Raw genomic sequence first — 22261 nt, 5'->3', positions numbered from 1 at the left:
CCGTGCCATGCACTTATGCAATTCTCCAGTCCTCAAAATAAAGAAATTGATTAAAAGCACAATTCAACAAGAGAAAGAAAAATCAAAAGACCAAGTCAGATGGAGTGATGCATCAAGGAGGCCTACAGGATGACTGAAATCAGCTAAGTCTTTTCATCTCTGCAAAAGTATCAGCTAGGTAAATCATCTGCTAAGGAAGATGTGAGCTACATCCTTGCCTGCAAAATGAAAACCTCTGCTTTGCCCCACCTAGCACCACTGCTCTTTTCAGATCCACTCAAACATAAAACATCTGGCATCGTGTTTCCCTTTTATGTTTCTGGTGCTTATTTTCCAATCTTAAGAAACAGTATTCTATGTATTCAGTGAACTGACTGTGCTTTGCTTTTTAGTTGAACAACTTATTGCTGTAGCTTTAGAGAGGCACATTCTGTTTTGTTATTTAGCTGAAGACAGTGCTGTCCTTGTTGTTACAGACATGCTGTCTCCTTGATATCTTAGGAAAAATTTATCAGTAGCATAAATGTATATTTTGCTTTATAAACAAAACTCTCCATCTTTTCTACACAAACTGAGACTGAAAAAAAAAATACTGCTAAGACCACATAGAAAAGCAGCAGAAAGATATTAAACAGCCTTGACAGACATTGCAAAAAAATGAGAAAATAATTGTCTAACAAAAACAATAAGCAGCACTGCCTCATGTGATGAAACTAACGGATGTCCAAGGATTTGACAAATGAAAAAAATTAAAAAAAATAAAACCTCTGTTATGCAACAGAAACTTCCTGCCTCAACTTGTGGATATTTATTTCTACAAGGTAACAAAGAATTCAATCCAGATATTAGATATTTATATCTATAGCTAAACATGTTTTCTACTTTATCTACTTGAGGTCTACAGTCTAAAAATACGTTTCATCAAATATGGAGGGTAAGGTGATAGCATAGGTTTTAGATGACAGTTTATTAATATAAACTATATAATGATAAACAGCCGCATCTTTGCCACTATTTTCCTTTATTTTGCAAGAAGAAAAAGAAAAAGAAAAAGAAGAAGAAAAAGAAAAAGAAGAAAAAGAAAAAGAAGAAAAAGATAAAGAAAAAGAAAAAAAGAAAAAGAAGAAGAAGAAGAAAAAGAAAAAGAAAAAGAAAAAGAAAAAGAAAAAGAAAAAGAAAAAGAAAAAGAAAAAGAAAAAGAAAAAGAAAAAGAAAAAGAAAAAGAAAAAGAAAAAGAAAAAGAAAAAGAAAAAGAAAAAGAAAAAGAAAAAGAAAAAGAAAAAGAAAAAGAAAAAGAAGAAAAAAGAAAAAGAAGAAGAAAAAGAAAAAGAAGAAGAAAAAGAAAAAGAAAAAGATAAAGAAGAAGAAAAAGGAAAAGAAAAAGATAAAGAAAAAGAAGAAGAAAAAGAAAAAGAAAAAGAAAAAGAAAAAGAAAAAGAAAAAGAAAAAGAAAAAGAAAAAGAAAAAGAAAAAGAAAAAGAAAAAGATAAAGATAAAGATAAAGATAAAGAAAAAGAAAAAGAAAAAGAAAAAGATAAAGATAAAGATAAAGAAAAAGAAAAAGAAAAAGAAAAAGAAAAAGAAAAAGAAAAAGAAAAAGAAAAAGAAAGAGAAAAAGAAAAAGAAAAAGAAAAAGAAAAAGAAAAAGAAAAAGAAAAAGAAAAAAATAGGCCCTGATTTATAACCATGTATTGTCTCTGGATGCCCGAAGCATGGATCCAGCTACCTCAGTTCATTGTGATGAGGACTTTAACAAGATCTCCATGTCTAGTTCAACACCCATCGGCCCCAGTCATCCTCCACACCAGCTGCACTCAGTGAACCAACCTCTGAAGGTGTTGATTAGCTGGGTTCCATGCATATCGCTGTTCCTTCTCTGTCTTGACAACCCTTTCAGTTGCTGCTGCCTCAAAATGGAAAAACCACCAGAGACAAGAAGCAGGCAGCACTCAAACCACATGCAGAACAATTACAATTACCCAAGTGACAGCAAAGCACACCACTTACCAGAATTGAGCAGGATGATGGACTTAAGGCATACAAATTCTTCCCCTTGAAGGTTCATCATCCGAAACCGAGCAGCAGTAGCCAGTAGCATGTCAAAGATTTCCACCATGCCTTCTACACATTTCCCTTGATTCCTGTGTGAACACCATCAAGGAGGAGATATTCACAGCTTTAACCTGGCAGCATGAGATTTTGATTGCCCTGGATTATTTCCCTCAAATTAGATTTCTCAAACCTCGGAGCACAAGCTAGCACGTGATTTCCTAGTCTATGTTCATTTGGTGTATGGAATGAATAAATAAATAAATTCTGTATTTAAAAAAAAAAAATCCCAGAATCATAAACTTACCAGCAAGAGGCATTATCATGGTGAAACATGAGAGACCAATACAGTCAAATCTTATATTGATGGCAAAAACTTGTTTAAAACTACATTTTGATTTTGTTTTCTTGTTCTGCTTGTCTTACGTTTTATCTTCCTTTTCTTCCTTTAATGTACATAGCCCCAATTCCTTGCATAAACTTTATCCCTACATTTTGTTCTTGTTTCTAGTTGGTTTTACAATCTAAAATGTTTCACCATGCTTCTCCCATTCATTTTATGTTAGCATCACATGTCCCTACGGAATAAGTGTATTTATGAGCTCAGGAAGCATTCATGAGGCTCTGTATGATTAAACCTACAACTTCACTTCAAAATATAGCTCCGTGTTTACACTGCAACATTAAATAAAGCTAAAATAACCATTTCTCTCTGCTCACATCAGGTATGCTCACTCACTCATTTTCATTTTGCATACTCAACACATACTTCAAGAATTAATGCAGACTATACATGTTTTTTATGAAAATTTTGTCTGCAAATTTTCTGGTTGTGAAATTTTAGATGATTTACAGCATAACCTTGTACTAAAAATTACATACACTAAATTTTATTAGGACTTTCTGAATGAAAGTTTAACATATAAATCAACAAGCGATATGACTTTCTGATTAAAAATATACTATTTTTTAGATAGGAGACAGAAATTTTCAGCTCACTGCTACAGGAAAATGCAAAGGAAAATTTAGATGTCTGTCACATTATAGCTTGCATCACACAAACTAATCATTGCTTAATTTCATTGTGACAATAACAGTGCAGACATACCTGCCCCAGTTTCAGGGGTTTGAGTTCTAGCTCTGGATCAGGCACTAAGATGTGTAAGCATGGAGTATGAAACAAGTTTCCTAGTCACTCTTACAACAGCACATGCTTGTTAATTTTTCTGTGAGAAAGGAATGATTCAGTTTTGGGAATCCAGAGTAGGAAGGAAAAAGAACTTTAATAAAGGAGGATGGTTGCTCCTTCTTGCTTCATGTCCTTATATCCCTACCAGGAAGCACACCAAGCACTCTACTTCACACACATTTCACTTGTGCTCGGCTCAGAACTGTGATTTTCATTGCATGGCAGGCACCTTGTCACAATGCCATTTATATGGCCTATTCTGTCTCTAAATAATTTCACTGAACAAATAGTGGTTTAAACTGTTGCAGCTTTTGAGATATGACCAGTAACTCTGATACTTTCATGTATTAAGATCCCCCAGGTTATGTTAGCAAGTGTAGCATAGAAAGTCTGAAAGTACTGAGGTTTACATCATAGGATTGGCAGATATGCAGACTCAGTGCAATGTTCCACACAGAACTTGTGATGCCTTTGGCACCTCATTTACAATGCTCCCAAAGATGAGCTGAACTACAGGACTGATCTCAGTCTGTTGCATCTCAACTCATCTTTCCTGAAATTCACAGTTATGCCTCTTGCTTGAAGGCTTTCACTGATTTGATGACTTATCAGTTACAGTGTTCACTGCTTGCGGGGGGGGGGGGGGAAGAACTCTTCGGTGAAGACCACATTGTTGAAAACCTGAACTGGTTGGCTTCAGTTATATTCCTCATCTGTTTGGACAGTAATAAAATGAACAAATGCAAAGTAAGATTTAGTAGTGCCCCTGGCAAATCAAAAACAAAGAAAATTAGGCACTCAAAGGAAGATGTAAAAACATGAACAGTTATCACCGCCTCAAAAATCTGCTTTGCTGCTAAAACTTAAATTCTACTAAAGAAAAAAAAAAAAAAAAAACAGTGGGAAATTTTCCACTGCTTCTGGAACAATTACTATTTTTCCTGTGACTAGTGAAATATTAACTTTGTTCATACATAATTAAGCAGTCAGAGGACAAAAAGCATTTAATGATTTTGTGTTAATTTAAATCATACCTGTTACTGAGATTAGCTTAATAATTTTGAATTTCAGGTTTATGCAGAAAGTTTCAGAAGATCATACAGCAAATGACCCATATTAAAAAAACTAATAATTATAACCTTTATGCTTACCTAAGACATATACTTGCTTCCTACAACCTTTCAAACTTCTGCCAGCCAGTGTTCGTAACAATTAAAAAAATGTTACACAACCTGAGCAATTTGGAGAGCCAAGGGAATTTAAAAATAAAATAAAACAAAAACCCAAAAATAAGACCTTATAAAATACCTCACGGAATCTCATGAAATGGAAAAGACATTTTAATACCAAAAAAGGAATTATTGCTGGGTATTTTTACAGAAATATTTCAGTGGGCTGTAGCTGACAAATACAATATTCCAATGAAGAATATTTGCCAACATATATAACTTATGGTCAAAAATTTTTATTCCTGCAACTTTTAGTCTATATGCCTTTGTGTGTGCCTATTTCCTACCAGCTGGATTCATATGATAGATGATAAATAAAAACTATGTAAATTCAAGAGATTCTAAATACTTTCTAATCACATTTGCTTTAGTATCTACTGAGTGTAAAATACCAAAGAACTCCACAAAAAAAAGTAAGCAGTGATGTAGGTAGAGTTATATAATTTAGATAAAGTTTAATATCGCATTGATATTTCATGTGTGCTAACACAATTTAGAAATTTGTTTCATTTTCAGAGCTAGGCAGCAGCTCCAATTCCAGGGAACTGCAGGAGCTCAGCATCTTTGATATGCAGGCTTCTAATTGGATGGTTTTTATTATCTAGGCCACAACATTTGCATTCTTTGCTAACTAACAAACACTATCTGAAATAGAAATCTCTAGTTCTCCTGAATTGCCTTCTAACTTTCTAACATAAGCTGATAGTATTATCACATCTTTACAGCTCCGTGTCCCATTGATAGGAAGGCCTATCTAGGATGGCCTAGATAACATTCCTGAAGGACAAATTAAGTAACAGATATAAAAACTGCCCTTATATCAACACCATGCTGCTGTCTTTGTGTACTCTCAGCTTATTGAAAACAAAATAATAAAGGTTTGCTAACTGCAAAATGGTAGAGTGTATTCTTACAATAATTGTTTAGACTTGGCTATCAGGAAATACTAAGTTAAAGTAAGTGAATTAATGGTCTTAAGCTGCTGCATATGAGTGCTGTGTGCTTTAAGTTTAGTAAGTTCACAGAATCATAGCATCACTCAAACTGGACATTTCTGTATATCTCTTGTCCAACCACCTGTTCAAAGCAGGGTCAGCTGTTATCTCAGACTAGCTCATCATTCTAGTCTTTACCCGGTCTGGTCTTGAAAACATTCAAGGATGAATGCAAAAAACTCTTTCAGTTTAGTTATGTCCATAGTCACTCTTATATCTAGCCAGAATTCCTGTTTTAACTCCTGTTCCTCAGTCTCATCAGTCATCTCAATAAAGAGTCTTGCTAACCTCTATGCAGAATTCAGAAGGTTGCCAAATATGATCAAAAGCCATCTCTTGTCCAAGATGAGCAAATTTTGTTCTCTTAGTTTCTCCACTCAGGGCTCAAGCCCTAACCACTTTGGTGATTCTTCCTTACATTTGCTGAAATTTTTAACACCTTTCCTGTAATGAGGGGTGCAAAACAGGCCGTACCATTTCAGATATGGATTAAAGGGTTCCATATAAAGGTGAAATAATAATTTCCCTTGCTCTGCTGGCTACTACTGATACAGACCAGGATACTGTTGTCCTTCATTGCTGTCATGCTACAGTACTGCATTCATGCCTCAGATTTCTGTTCTCCTGGCCTTTTTCAGCAAAGGTGTTACTGAGCTTGGACAGTGGCAGTGAATTAAGTCTATCACAAGTGCAGGATTCTGCATTTTTCCCTACTGAAGTTCATGAGGTTCCTGTCAGCCCATTTCTCTGTTTCATCTAGCTTCCTCTGTATGGCAACTCAGTGTATCAATTGCACCCCCTAGTTTTGTGTCATCTGGAAACTTAAAGTGTGTACACACCATTTCCTCCTTTAGATCATCAACAAAGACAATTAATAGGACATCCCACAGTAGAATCTTGAGCAACTCCATCTGTAACTATCATGAAGGTAGAGTATGAACAATGAACTGTAGTGTTCACCAAAAAAATTGCAGACCGCCAAAGGCATAGACTGTATCAACCTACTGCTCACCAAAATAAAATAAACTGCTAGTGAATGTGGCCACAGATAGGACATCTGTCTTCAGCAACCACAAGATGTTATTGAGCTCAGGATCCAGAAGTATGCTGGGAAGGCAAACAACAAAACAGTGACCAAAGGTTTCAGAAGAACAGATCAGATTTGGGGTTTCAGAAGATCATATTACAATTTACATAGGGAATTACTAGATAGAATATTATTAGAGCCATGATGGGGTAAAGCTTCCAGAGGAGCTAGAAAATATTTCAAGGAAAATTAATGAAGTGCTCAGGAACAGACTTATCCTACAACAGCAGAAGACTAGGTATTTCATAAGAAGATCCTCTTAGCTAAGCAAGAAACTCCTTCTTAAATTATAAGGCAAAAGGTCACATAATAGAAATAAAAATAGGCAGGAAAGGGTATCAAAGCATTGTTTGAAAATTTACACTAAAACTAATTTGAAGCTATAACTAATGAGGGACAAAGAGGGCAACAAGAATTGAATTACACTACAGTAAGTGGAAGTTCAGAAAGAACAGATGAGTTGATGAATTAGGGGGGGAAAAAAAACACTGACTGACTACATGGAATTCACAGAAACAACTGAAACTGTTTTTTTTGTCCAGATATCATTGGCAAAGCCTGCTGACAGCGGTCTATATGCACCAACTCAACATGGCATCCAACAGAAGAATGTTGACAGGTTAGAGAATTTCTTTGGAGCCAAATGAGGTTCATTCCAGGGTGCTGAAAGAGCTGACCAATGTATTTTTTTACATTTGGAGATTGAAACAGGCCCTGACAAATAGCAGAAGATTGATTAATCTCTGACAAAAAAAAAAGGAGAATCCATGAAACTGAATCATGATTGACGACTCTGATTGACTTCTATGACAAAATAATTCACTAAATGATTGAAGGGAGAGTGTCATGCATAAATGCCTCAAATTTGTAAGGCTTTTAGGTTACAGCATTCTGTAAGCCAGGAAGGTACAGGCTGAGCAGAAAGACATAGGTGGATTACAGGGAGTATTACACAAAAGGTAGCAGTAATGGATTTACCATTTACTTTGTGGCAGGTAATGAGTAAAATCTCCTTTAGTGGTTGACTCCGAACCCAGTGCTGCTTTATCAATTACAAGGATGATGACAAAAAGCAGGCTTTCTCATTTGTGGATGATACTACATTGAGAGTGAAGTGAGCTACACAGCACAGCCTCAGTACCATAGAGACTGTGAGCCCACAGAAAACTCAGAAAGTTCAACCAGGAGAAGTACAAAATCCTGCACCCAAGGACAAATAAGCAGGTTGGAAAAATTCTGGACTGAGTTGCAGTCTTGTTGGAAAATGGCTCCAAATTAAACTATATTAAAAAAAAAAAAAACAGCACACTCTCATTGTGTAACAAATTATTTAAGGATGAATGTGGCTGGAAAAAGAGAAGTAGCCCTGCCCTCATCCGTGCTCTACCTGTGTCCTGTCTCAGGTCTCTCAGGTCAGGAAGTTTGTTGGCTGTCTCCTCGGACTGGAGGTAGTCAGAGGCATGCAGCATGGCCTGTAAGAATGAGTTGGGTGATTTGGATCTGTTCAGTCTAGTGATGAGGCAGAGTACCTGCTGGAGGAGACAGCCAAAATTGCAGTCCAAAACTGCTAGCAGGGGCATTGAAAACTGGGTGGAACCAAGCGCTTTCAGAAGCAGTAGATGTTAAAGCAATAGGGTACAAGCTACAGCATGCAAGGTTCAGTCTGGACTGTAGGATGGTGTTGCAACCCTGAAACAGATATCTATGAAGGCTGCCTATTCTCCACCCTTAGAGCCTTTCAAGACTCTTCTAGATAGTCACAGCTGGCCTAAGCTGGTGTTGGCAGTACTCTTGCAACAAGGAGCAGATTGGACAAAATGATCTGCAATCAATATTTTTGTTTCTAAGTGAATTGCTGGAGAAGAACCTGAAAGAGTTTGGTTTCTGAGGGTGTGACTAGAAGCAAGAATTTATTACTAGATTTGAGACTTTTAACCAAGAATCCATATGTGCAGCCAACACCTGCATAAAGAATAAAAGCAATCTTGAAGTCATACAAATAAGGTTTCCTGTACTAGTGCAGTGGTTTAAAAAAAAAATAAAACTAAGGCCCTTTTCCTTCAGTTAATGAATAAATCTAGCATAGAATCCAAAACAGAGAAGAAAAAGTATAAGGTTAACTCAACTTTCTCCTCACTGACAGTTCTTTTATTAGCTTAATTTTGAACTGTATTTTAGAGAAATGCTTGGAAGCACTATGCTCCTTTCTACTCATAATAATTTACTCATTCTCATATGGTTTCTAAGCATTTAATCCTACTTACATCTTATTCCCATACTTCTTTTGTATGCATTAGTATTTATTATTACTTCAATGAATTATTTAGTCCTGGAATAAGCAGAGCAGAAGTATTTATCCATCCAGAGGCAAGGATAAAAATTCAGAGGAAGAAACGTTAAAATGAGAGTACATGTTTTTCAGAAACATACCACCAAATATTAATTTTGCTTTCTTTTCCTATTATTTTGGGTGTGTGGGAGTTAACTAAAATGTTTTTCAGTTGATTTACAACACTGTTACGGTAATTATTTCTTGCTGTTTAAACAAATAGAATATTTTTGGCTACTTATTCAAAAATATGTGCCATTACTGTCAGTGCATAGATCACAGTCTGAGAATCACTCCCAGCTTGGCATTTGGAGAAATACTAAACTGGAACTAGTACAGTTCAATGTGGAATCAAGTTTTTTTCCTCTAAGAGTTGCTTGAATCAGACATTTTCCAACTAAGAAATAAAACTGAAATATCAGTCGCAAACATAATTCTGAGGGAAGAAAACAGACATGATCAGAAGGGATCACTAAAAGCAAGGTTGTTTTTTTCTACCATTGAGCAGTGCAGTTACGTTCCTATTTTTTCTTATAGCAAGCAAGTGACCCGTCCTTTGAGTTACTGCTGTTGGTGTTATCACTTCAGCAAAATAAATTCAAAAAAAGTGGTTCTTCATGCACAGCAGCAGTTTTCACCTGTCATAGTTATATTTCTTCTATAGCACCACAGCAACAATTAGGATAGAGTCTAAAGCTCAGACAGGCAATTTCTACTTTTTCCAGTAGTAATGAAATTATCAACTCATCATCCTCTGAGACAGTGGTTCATTCAAAGACCAAATGGGAGATTTTAAAATAGAAGAAAAAAAAGAAGAAAAGGAAATTCAAGAAGACTGAGAATAGTTAAAGGAAAGAGATTAACCAGAATATCTGGTGCTATTTTCCAAGTACAGAAAACCTGTTCTTTCATTTCAACATTTAAAATGTTACTACAGGCTTTTTACATAGGTGGTGACTGCCTTCGGCACAATAAATAATTGTTTCATATATTAATGTGTTCTATACCATTGATAGCCATTGATATTTCATAATCCTATGCGAAGTACTGAAACAGCTTGAGGAAATATTCTGTCAGGAAAGCTCCATCTGTAGAGGTTTTAAGACAAAATCAAACACATCCATCTGGATGCCTAAAATACTGCTGAATGGCTTTGTTAAACTATTCTAGGACTAACATAAAGTTAAAGCAATGTGTTTATTTATCCAAATGGTTCTTGAACACAGGAAGGAACAAGGCATCAATCATCCCTCTAGGAAACGTGTTCTACTGTCTAACTACCATCTCAGTAAAGAAGTTTTTCCTAATGTCTAGCCTGAACCTCCTGTGAGGCAGCTCTGAGCCATTGCCACACCCTGCTACTAGATACATAGAAGAAAAGAGCACCTTATCTCCAGGGTGAATTGACCATGCTTCCATCTCTTTTATGCTTTCTATTTATGCCTGAATTGTTTCATCAGCTTCTTCGGCATTCATTCAGGCTTGTTGCCTCTTTTGCTTGACTTCCTGCATGTCAGGAAGAACCATTCTTAAGTGCAGAGATGATCCTTGAAAATCAACCAGCTCTCCTGAATCCCTTTTCTCTCTAGGATTGTATCCCACAAAATTCTTCCAAGCAAGACCCTGAAAAATCCAAACTCAAAACAGGCTTGTGATCCTGCTCACAGGTTCCTGATCTCCAATATCTCATCTAGCCAAGTCTGCCCCTGTTCACACTTCTGACCAGTTCTTGTTTGCAGCTAAGAGATCCAGTGAAGCATCTCCTCATATCAGCTCTCAGGACACCTTTGCTATGAAGTTATTGGCAAAGCAATCAAGAAAGCCCCTGGATTTTTTGTGCTCTGCTGGGATTGTCCCTCCAGAAGCACATGTATCTTTACCTATAACTTCACAGCTAGCTTTTCATCCATCCCTAGCAAGAACTTCATGCATTTCCACTGCTCACTCACACACAGGGTAACTTTCCTCCCTTGCTGTCCTTACTAATGAGCCTGTATCCATTAACTCCAGCTTTCCAGATGGGTGAGCTCTTCTATCTTGTCCCTGTGTTCCCAGACCTTCAACAGCACACCAACCTCTGATATTTCCTGCTTGTCCTCCATATCACATGCATTAGTACACAGCACTTCAGAGGCACTCAGTTGCACAGGTTTTACTGAAAATGTATGACGGCTTCCCTTATCATGCTGTCCTGTAAACACTTTCTTATTTGTGTTCAGACACTTAGGATGAACCCTGTTCTACTTCCAAGGTCTCTCTCACCCATACATCCTACAACCCATTTCTTGACAGCCTAGTCTACCATCTTCTTCATTTGATTGTTGATTATCATCTCCACCATTCCTAGTTTAAAGCTCCTTTTGGACAAAGATGTCTTTGCCCACACTTGATCAGGTGGGCCCCATCTCTTCCCAGCTATCTCGTTCAGTGATCACAAAAAATGAATTCTTGCTTTTGACATCAGCTGTAAAACCAATTGTTGACCAATAGGAAATCTGTTCACTCTTCCTCAAGCCCATATCCATTACAGTGAACTGACCATGGGGCCCCCGTACTCTTGACTCTTGCCCTCAGAACCATGCATGCAGTTGTAACTGTCTTTACTTGCTAAATCGACAGAGGGTCTTCTGCACTGGCAGAAAAAGAGTACACTTACATGTAAACAGTGGTGAATCAGGTCTGAAACATATAGACAATTAAACACCAAGGCATCTTCTCATTATTATTGCATGTAAAGGGTGATGTTAAATGGATCCACAAATAAGACAGGAAAAATCTCAAAACCACTCTTACAGTAATTATAAGAACATTAATGCTTATTATATTTTTAACAGTTTATAACATTTAAATTAGTAAAATTACAATAATTGTCTAAAAAATGTTATATTGATTGATCTCACTCTGGAATTCTCACTCTGGAAGATCTCACTCTGAAATACCTTAAAGCCAAAAATACTTCAAAATTCTCTCTATATCAAAATTGGTAAGAAAGTTTCATTTTAGAAAGATTCAGCATGACCTAGACCTAAAGCTAGAGACTGAACTTCCAAGGTCAGAGTGACTAGATGAAAAAGCAGTATTAGAAATTATGTAGGAAATAGGAGCTATCTTAAATATCGAAATGATTTTGTTCTTTCTGAAAACTTCTGAGTCTACAAAACCAAAGAGGGAATCTCTTTTTCTGATGACTTCTTAAAACTGTGAAGACCATGATATTGTGAAAACTTTTGTTGCTGTTGTTGTTGAGTGTTGTGTTTATTTTTTTAAAGAGTTTATCATTTTGACAATTATCCTGCACTTCCTTGAACTCTGGAAGGGTTCTTCCTAAAATAAGCCTAGGTTTTCTAAATTTCAAAATCTACAAAAAAGTAGTCTTCAGATTTTTTTCCAAGATCCAGAAGAGACTCACATTTATAGTAACCACAACTGATTCCTATTGCATTTTTTGTGTTTAATTATGTCTCTTGGAATATATATGTACTTACATTTTTTGCATCTACAATACAGTAATACATCTCAAAATCCAACCATAAGGTAAAAGGTGAGGGAGAAATTAAATTATTTCCAGAGATTCCATAGCTGCCTACGAGTTGATAAAATGAGCAGCCTGGTAAGCAGCCTGATGACGGGATGATTGAGTTGGGTTTCCAGCACAGGATTTATTGATATAAAAGATGTAATTAAAATAAAACACAACTATTTTTTTAAAATGCTTTTTGAAGTGCAAATTTTGATATCTTTTCTGCATATGGGTCTTTTTCTATGAAACAATAACAGTAGCAGGTCACTAATGAAGTGTTCTGAATCAAGCATCTGTGTCCACTTTGCTTCCATTTTTCTAGTAGTAAGTCAAACTAATGCATTTGTAGCCACACAATGCAAAATAAATAAATAGATAGATAGATACAATTGTCCATTTACTTAAGTGGCAGACTGTCTAAAAACTATGATTTTCTGAGGCCGCAGGAATATTTGAGAAGATAAGGGAGTGGCAAAACACATTACAAATTCGTCCTGACTCTATTCTACTGTATTCAGTTATTCAACTTTCTGAATGTGCTACTTGCACAGAAAACTTGACACTGTTCTCAGATTTTGTGAGAAATTTCTCAGCACATGAAATATTCCATGAAACCTATGAAAGTAACATTAAATCTGCTGTAGATTCACATAGAGAATGATCCAAGTTTTTATGATATTCATGCTATCTGCAGTTTGAAGAGATCCATGGTTGCCTGGCTATTGATCAACATGATGATCAGTAAAGTGAAAATACTTCAATTTCTTTCAGATGATAAAGAGAACAAAAAATCATCAAATTCTGGAAGAGGATGTGAAGAGTTTCCAAATAAAAAAACTGACAACTCGATTTGTCCGTAGAAAGACACAAATAACCTGTTAGAAACTGAAAATATTGAATACATTTAGCTGAGTTGTTTTTTAGCACTTTAGAATAATTTTTGCTAGAAATTTTTGCCATAATTATAAAAAATTACATCAGAACATAAAATGCGAACAGCAGGCTTGGTTCTTATCAAATGTGTATTTACTCCTGAGCTAAGTATACAGGCATGTAGATTGGCTAATTTCAAGTGATTACCTCCAGTGCTAGATTGGAAAAGGTAACGTGGATTACCATCCTTTTTCTCAACTTGCTCATGGCTTCATATAAATCTTATAATCTCTACTTCATTTTCCTTCTTCAACTGAGCTTCATATACAGATAAGTCAGTTTACTTAGCTATCCTTTGTTTCAGAGCTTATCTGTGTCTGATTACCCATGCAGTCTCATTGGTACCTTGTCTGTACCTTGTCTTTTTTTACAATATTCCATCTTAAGATAAGGAAAGTCAGAAAAGCACCAAGGTTCTGGTAATTTGCCGTGTTTTTTTGTTTGTTTTCCTGTTGCAACAATTTCCATGAGGGAAGCTGCAGCATACTTACTTTTCAGCTGCTAGTGAGCAAAGAATTGCTGTTCTGTAAAACTGACTATTGCAACAGCAAGATGGAAAGATGAACTCAGGGTGCAGTGTGTGAAGTTTAGGATTATTCTCTTTCTGTATATATCAGTTTACATTTGTCTATAATAAATTTGAATCTTGTTTAATACCTTTTGGAATATCTTCCTTGTCTATGTCCTTGGTAATTTCTGGAAAGAGCTCCCTTATAGCTATAATACATAGCTTCTCCTTGTAAAACTTTCAGTGACTTTTTACCACTATGCCATGTTTATTCAATCCTCAGCCAGTTCTCTTCTTTAGACTGCAAGCTATCAGTTCCCTGTAATGGTTGGCAGGCTTACTGGGCTGAAATTCCATCAACTTTTAAAAAGCATCACTGTATTTCCCATTTTACTGGTACCAATGATGATTCAGGTGAGAAGTCATCCACTTCAGTTAGCAATTGAGCTATTTCTACCATGAGTTTCTTTAGAATTATGTTTCAAAACAATCTCTGATCTGTGTGATATTTCCATGTAGCAAATGCTTTAAAAATATAATAATATATGACTCCTCCTTATTCCTGAAGAAACATTACATTTTCCTCAAAGTTACAAACAGCCTATTGTCAGTCCTGAAAAATTTCAGCCCTGATCTGATGACATTTTTAAGGTCTAGCTTCTTGGGAACCCTCCAGACAGGAAACATCTGGTTCATCCCACTGCAAACTTGTCTTCACTCCTAGATTTGCCTCATACATGACACTAATTTTCACAAACCACATATAAAAACATTTGCATGTATCCCGCGTTCCTTACAGTTTGTTGCATAATACTGTACATTAAATGTAAGCTCTGTGAATACGCTATTTTAGTTCCCAATCGGGGTTAATTTTCTAATCTGTAATTATTGTCATTTGAGCCAATTTAATAGCATCAGTTGTACACTGTCAAAATGTGCTAACTATAAGTGACTAGCAGACTGTTGAAAGTCCTGATCTTGAACCAACTCAAGTGTTTAGGCAATGCATTAACTGAATAAGAAAGAGTGCATTACCTCACAGAATGTCCTATCTAATTATAAGGCAGAGTGGGAACAGAAAGGGATAATGTGATGATACTCAACCATACAGAAAGCAGTAGTATAAACATACTGACAGCTTAATTGTTACGCTTTTTTTTTTAACTAGGCAAAGCAAAGTTTCAAGAATAGACTTAAAGTGAGTAACAGAGCTACTTTACAGATATTTTCAAGGAATCTTCCACTTGTCAATAGTTACATAAGAAAACTATAGATACACTTATATGAAAAATGTAACAAGTAGAATGTCACAGAATGGGAAAAGAAAACCTCCTCTCTAAGATATCTTCAGAGAAATGACGAGCGGATGTTTCATATAATCCAAGAAGGAGGAGTAAACTGGAAGAACAAAAATTAGATTTGCTTAAAAAAAGGCAAGGAAGGAATGGTATTTTTATAGAGTTTCAGACAGATATGAGCCAGGCAAGACTGTATTCATCTAGCCAAGATGGAAAACGTTGCTGTAATAAAACTTGAAGTGACCTGAGCTTTACATACAAATGTATACAAATGACAATCTATCAGACAGAAAGAACCTGTCAGATACAAGATAGTCCCAAATGGGAAAAATGAGAGAGATGACAAATCAGAGAGGATGCCTGACACCTAAAGATCAGAGAGGCAGAGGCCAAATGTTGTGTTGTGAAGCTCCATATTAATTATATTGAACTTGCACTGAGTTCACAAAAACATAGGTTAGAGACAGACCAAGGTTTTAATACCTGTAGTTGGTGACTCTGGATTATAGCCGATTTAAATTTGCATTTGCACATGTTTTTAACTACATAGATCAGATAACAGGGTAAGAGTGGTGGGGATTGAGAACAGAAGTCAGTGGATGAAAATATTGACAAAGACTACAAATTCTGTAAAGAATATGCTAAAGGTTATGGAAGCAAGCACAGATGAAAGAAAATTTCTGTACTGAATCCATCTTTTCCATTATTTTAGCCACTCAGTCAGATTGTTTCATTACTTAGATAACAGCAGAAATGGATCAAACAACTTTTGCACTCTTCCTGTAATATTCTCCCAAACACTTGTTGTAGAGGAAGAACTCCACTGACTCAGGCTTTGAATCATCTCTGTCCTTCCCTTTCAAACCTAGCAAATAACATACAGCTACCCTGTAACATTCTCAGAAGGAAAAATATGCCTAAATCAATCTGGCATATAAAATTATTGTTAGCACTAACATGACACAAACATTAAACTACTTATCATATCAGTACACCCCAGAATCAGCAAATATCCCTACCAGGTAGGGTGAAACAAGTATATTATGCCTTAGAAACACATTTCTTATTATTTGAAAATGAATTCATGTTCTCCTCTAAAGTAATATGTAGCTCCAGTTGGATGAAATTCTTTCCTCTAACCCAGCAGATTAAGATGTTCGAATCAACTGCTCAGATTCCATTTTATCCAGAGCATGGAATTTTTAGCTGAGGAAGACCAAAGTTTCAAAAGTTTCCCTAGCTCTTTTTCTTAGCTAAAAATGACACTGCGGCTCTGTTCTACAGTTTTCCTCATGGCACACATCATGAAATTTGGAACATATTAGTTAGTTATTGAAGCTAAATTGCAATCTTAGTAGTTTTCCATAGCATAGTACATTTACTTTCCTATGGTACAATTTTATCTTAATTCTCTAAATAAAAAGAAGAAAAAATAGTTTTTCTGCTAGCAACAACGTTGGTTCATTCACCTAACTAATGGGTGCAGACACTGAAGGCTCTGCCCTTGATGCTTGGCTGCCATCCATACTGCATATGCAGTAGGTGATACTTGCACATACTTGCACCTCACTGCCCCTGCAGTTATGTGGTAATACCAAAAGCATGGCTAGATCTAAGCTGCCTCACTACATGCCTTTGGTCTGCACTGGACTCACCAATGCCTGCACACAAGCTCTGTCCTGTCAACTCCGCTACCTCAGTCTTCAACAGAAGAACACTAACAATAGCTAGGATCACTCTTCCATCCTAACGAACTGTTCCTAGCCTTGCCACAGTCTTCTGCCAAATCCCTTGCTTGTTGTTCAACACTCTTTCTCAAGGCTGAAATTTTTTATGACTTGAATTTGAATGGAGACAACTAGAATTCCTGCTTTGATTTTGTGAAGACTGCCAGCTAAATTCCAGGATATTGTATGGCAGGGATATATATTTTTATCTCTCACTTAGAAATACCTTAGGCATCTCAGTAAGACTGGCTAAAAAAAGACTGACTTAGGACAGCAAGTCACAAATTTAATTCCAGTGGACAGGAGAAAAAAACCAAATTCAAATACATCAGATAATAACATAGATCCATCAAGATTTTCTTCCATAATTATGGCTGGTTGCTTTAATAAACCAGTTCTAATTAATACTGACTATGAGGATTTTAGATAAGGAGAAGTAATTATATGGATTAAAGTGATTAGTGTTTCAGATTTATATTGAATTGAATTTATTTTGGCAACAAACTACAGATTATAAGAGGAATTTTTAGTTGCCTTTGAAATTAAGTAATTCCAGCTACAGGTGACTTTCAGATGTTTTCCTTGTCTGATAAGTTATCAGATCATTTTTAGACTTTTTCTTCCAGTGTTCCTCTCCAGTCCCATACTGCTTAATTTATGACATACCATCAAATTGTAGCATCAATGAGATGACTAAAAACTAAAAAATAATCTGATTGCAGTGGAAACAAATTAATTTACTTAAAAAATTAACAGCAATACACAAACTGACCTGTCCAGTAATAGATTAGGTGCAAATAAAAGCTTTCCTGGGTGTTCCATGGAGCGCCAGACTAAGCCGATCATCAGTATCTCTAACCAGGCACATTCCAGTAGATGGACCTGATCATGGAGTGTTAAATCCACAAATCCTGAAAGAATAAATAGGAGACAGTAAAAATATTCCACTTTTGTAAGTGGAACAACATCATCCAGAGAACCAGATTAAAAAGTACCTTGGAGCTAGAAAAGAAGAAAAACAATATAACAGATTTTGTCTTCTTCAAACATTCTCCTTGAGTTTTGTGTATTGTGAGGTCCACTGTGTCTCCAGTCTACAAAACGTTTAACATTTTCTAGCCCATGGTTGTGCCTTGACTGCTCCCTATTCCAAGAGCTGGGCAAGAGCCAGTTGAGCACTGCCATCTCTACATCTGTTCCTAACAGTCTGGAAAGCCGGGCACACACTGCTAAAAAGGAGCAGCCATCCCCATCAGTTTCATACTGCCTAGGTCATGATGGTGGGAAAATGGGAAAATGCTTCTTAAAAAATGAAAGGATAGCTCTGACCAACTAATACCAGAACATTTATACCAGCAAAATACTGTTTGACTTGTGAACCATTCATCATAGTGCAAGTGCAGTGAGGAAGAAGGCCTAACACAGCATTTCAAATTAATCAGTAAACAGGCGCTTATCGCAGCACAATTCGAACTTTCCAATGAGGCATTTTCTTTATACATTGGGTTATATCACCTAGAGGAAGAAGATTACCTCTCTTAATCTGTATTTAAACAGTGCTAGAAACAAGAAATACAAAATGAGGTGGCTTGTAGCAATGCAAAATACAAATACTCAAGAATAATAATCATTCATGTGCCTGTTTCATTGAACAGATGATATTCCTTCTTTGAGAATACCACTCTTCAAGATTACTTTTATTCCAAATATATATGAAGTGGAAACTGCACAACTTGCTTTAGTTATGTGAGCTTGCTAATATTGAAATGTGTAGAAATTCCATCAAAACTGATATTATTTATCCTTTACTATATCCTTTAGTGTCATGTGTGAAATGTATTTTTGATCTTTGTTTTACAGGTGCAATTGATGCATATTAGTCTTCAGAATACGTTACAGAGTAAGCTATCTTATCATCCCATTAAATGGCAATGTTTCTTCTTTAGTGTTTTGTTCTCACTGGAGGTATATACTGACTCAATTGCAAAGTAATTTTACCTGACATGCTCTCAAGTATAATCTTGAATAAATAAAAAAGAAGATATATTTCCAAAGTCAAATTTTGTGCTATGAGATACTGATTTCAAAATAACAAAAGAAGAGAAGGAATAAAAAGAAAGAGCTCACAAAATCTTAGAAAATATGTTTTTTCAGAACAGTTGATGGTACAATTATTTTTTATGAAAACATCTAAGAGCTAATCAGTCCATTTGTACATAATCATTTAAAAAAAAAAAAATGTGAACAGCTCTGATGTTTCCTAAATAAAACTCACCTATGAATCACTGGGAATGGATTTCGACAACTGCATTACCTGCTATTTTTATGAAGGCAGTAACTCTCTTTAAATAGTGGGGGGGAGGTTTCTTTTTTTCTTGTATTTTTCCATATAATACTGAAAGATGAGCTTCAGATGTTGCAGTGGTGGAATGGCATTTTTGCCTGAGTCACCAAACAGCCTGAATCAGTAAAACTGAAACTTAAAATAGTAACTTTATTAACTACAAAGCATTGATAACAGCACTCAGGAATGAGACTAGCAGAAAGAAATGGTTGTTTATACATGGAGAACAAACAACACTATTTTCCCTCCTAAGTATTATTTCAGTATCGCAGCGTGTAATATGAGGCTTTTATGTAAGACTGAAGAGAACCACAGCAATGCAGAGACATGCACACCAGTGTAGTATTTGAAGTTAATGGTCAATAGATACCAGTCAGCAATACTGCCATCGTTTCACATGGTTATGCATCCTTCTGCAACTGATTTTTTTTACTGTTTCAGAAAGACTGAGTTTTGTTGCTGCTGCGCTAACTTACTTTATCATAGAACTCTGCTCATTGTACAACATGCTGGATGCCAAAATGTTTGTCAGTAAAGTTAGAGTCACACCTTAAGTCTAGTTTCAATCCATATGCAAGAACAAACAGCTTTAACTAGTTTTTTCTTCAAAGAGTGTGAAAAAAAGTATATCAACATACATTCGAATGTAGCTGCATCTTTGGGGAAAGATGGCAGCTGTGTGCTATAGCAGAAAACAAGCAGAACTTAACAAATCTCTTAGAACTTCAAACATTTGTTTAGCCATGTCTTTAGTACACAAAACAGTAGCCCTTTTATCTTGTAGTTACACTTAATAGAATCAGAGAAAGAAACTGAACACAAAATATATATCTTTTGAGCTGAAAAGAAGCTGTATGTTACAGAGCTACTGAATGGTAAAGAATAGGAAAGATCTTTATACATAGACGTTCTTTTTTCAGTGTAATTCTCCTTCCTCCCTTTAATTAGTTCTTAAGACTATCTTGCTTTTACTGTGCCTTGTCTCAAATCCTTTCTAAGTCATATGTTTTCATTAGCTCTGTTTTTCCCTGGGCCTGCAAACAAAATTTCAGATTGCAATGGTTAAGTGATTTGGACAAAAACTAAAGAGAAAAGAGTAAAAAAGAAATCACCTTTCTTGTTTAGTAGAGGAGGGATATTTTGTTAGCCTGCTCTGAAAATAGAAAAATATTTCATAGAGAAGATAAAATTGTCTAAAGTAGCTAAATATGAATACATTGCATTAAAAAGTCCTAAAAGAATCAACCAACAACATTCATGATATCCAGAATATTGACTGTTATTTTAGTGAAGTTTCAAAAAATTAGGATGAAAAAAGAAACTGATGATGTGTCTGTATTTAAAAGGATTAAATGATCCATCAGTCTGACGTCTTTGGGCTCTATAATAATACAGTTGACACAAAAGCCTTGATCGCTGAAGGTATAAATCTGTAATATAATAACGCACATGAACTTTAATTCACAGAAATCTTATCAAATCGACTTGATAGCTTTCATTTTAAGTGGCTTCTCATTTTTAGTTTAATAAAAATAACAGTTTTATGAAACAGGCTTTAACTTTTATTTCTTTTCATAAAAACCCTAAAAGTATTAACTGAATTCAAATATTTTAAATTACTTATGAAGAAGAGCAGTGAAGTATTTCTAGAACCCCATACAGCTTACTTCTTTAACCTTGCCTTTTTTTTTTTTTTCCATGATGACATAGGAAAAGGCAAAAATTGCAGTTAAGTTGGCATGATGGCATGTGGGAAATAATATAATAAACAGGTTAGTAATGTCAGCAACATAGATCACTCACCAACATCATTAAAATAAAAAAAAAAAAAAAAAAGGATAAAAAAATCCACCAATGCAAAGAGAGAAATTTTAAACCAAGAACATTAGACTTACATATAAAATTTAACAGTAACAACTCTGAAGAGAATTTGGAAATAAGGGAGAATTTTTCCAATATGAATTTGCATCTACAGAGACAAGGAATTTTATAAAACTCCATGGGAACTCCAAGAGGGTAATGAAGTTAGTCAGTTTACTTCTGTGCTACCTGATTCTGGTAACCATTCTTGGAAGATGAGAAGTTAATCAAAAAGATTAAAAAAAAAAAGGGTCAAAATGATAAAGCATTGAAAAACATGCCCTCTAGTGAGAAATACCAGGAATTCTGTTACACTTTAAGCCAAATAGGTTAAAGAGGTTAAAGGATTGCATTGTGTAAATATAAAGAAAAAGGCATTACAAAAGATAATGACATAACATACAGAAGCTCATACTTAGATGTGCTCCAAGCAAGACTAAAAATGAGGGGACCGTTGTTGACAAAAGCAACAGTTATCATCTAAGCAACATAATAAGGTCCCATGAATTTGCTGCCATTCAAAATGCTAATCAAAATTTAATTATTATTTTTAAGATATACTCTTGTTCAAGCAAGATAATTCATAATAATATTACAAGAGGTTAAATTAAATGATGAATAAATCATTACTCACTTCATCATTCAGAGCATCCTGCACTTTAATGCTACCAAAATTATGTGTTGATGTTCCCTGGTGATAAATTAATTGCAGTTTATCTATATAACCTACATCTGATTCAATCTGCCAGACTGACCAATTACACAACATTTTTATACATATGAAAACCCTTGTGTGGCCAAAAACCACAGAGCCATTCACACATCTTATGCTTACCAGGAGCAAAACAGCTATGGATTAAAAGCCTTGTCTAGACCATCCCTATTTAATTCACAGACAAATTAGCAGTACTTTTGAGTGACTGCCAACACAGAGCACTATAATTGTTCCATGCGCTCTTGTACATATGTGGAAATCCAAACTTCCGAAAAGCCAGAAAGATGTTCTGAGCATTCAGCTAAGAGGTGGCAATTATATAGGTTATATGCAAAAAACAAAAGCAAAAAAAAAAAAAAAAAAAAAAAAAGACAAACCACACAACCACCTGAAACTGAAACTAAACAGATTAGGTTTATGGAAGAAAATCTATAAAAAGTTCTTTGGTAAGCATGAGTCTCTGGAGGTGAAATTAGAG

The 22261-nt window shown here is 35.4% G+C and overlaps 1 protein-coding gene across 1 annotated transcript in view; it reads right to left on the bottom strand.

Annotated features, from left to right (window-relative positions):
- Positions 1 to 22261, bottom strand: part of ESR1 (estrogen receptor 1) — a gene marked incomplete at its 3' end in the record, with an annotated part of 101301 nt that overhangs the window by 4642 nt on the left and 74398 nt on the right. The window contains exons 5-6 of the mRNA XM_079549922.1: positions 17637 to 17775; positions 2008 to 2141 (exon numbers count right to left, since the gene is read on the bottom strand). Coding sequence (XP_079406048.1) covers positions 2008 to 2141; positions 17637 to 17775 — 273 coding nt within the window. The remainder of the gene's footprint in view (positions 1 to 2007; positions 2142 to 17636; positions 17776 to 22261) is intronic.

Source organism: Tetrao urogallus (assembly GCF_951394365.1).
Source record: "Tetrao urogallus genome assembly, chromosome: 2".
Lineage (NCBI taxonomy): Eukaryota > Metazoa > Chordata > Aves > Galliformes > Phasianidae > Tetrao > Tetrao urogallus.
This window is presented reverse-complemented; position numbering and strand designations above follow the sequence as displayed.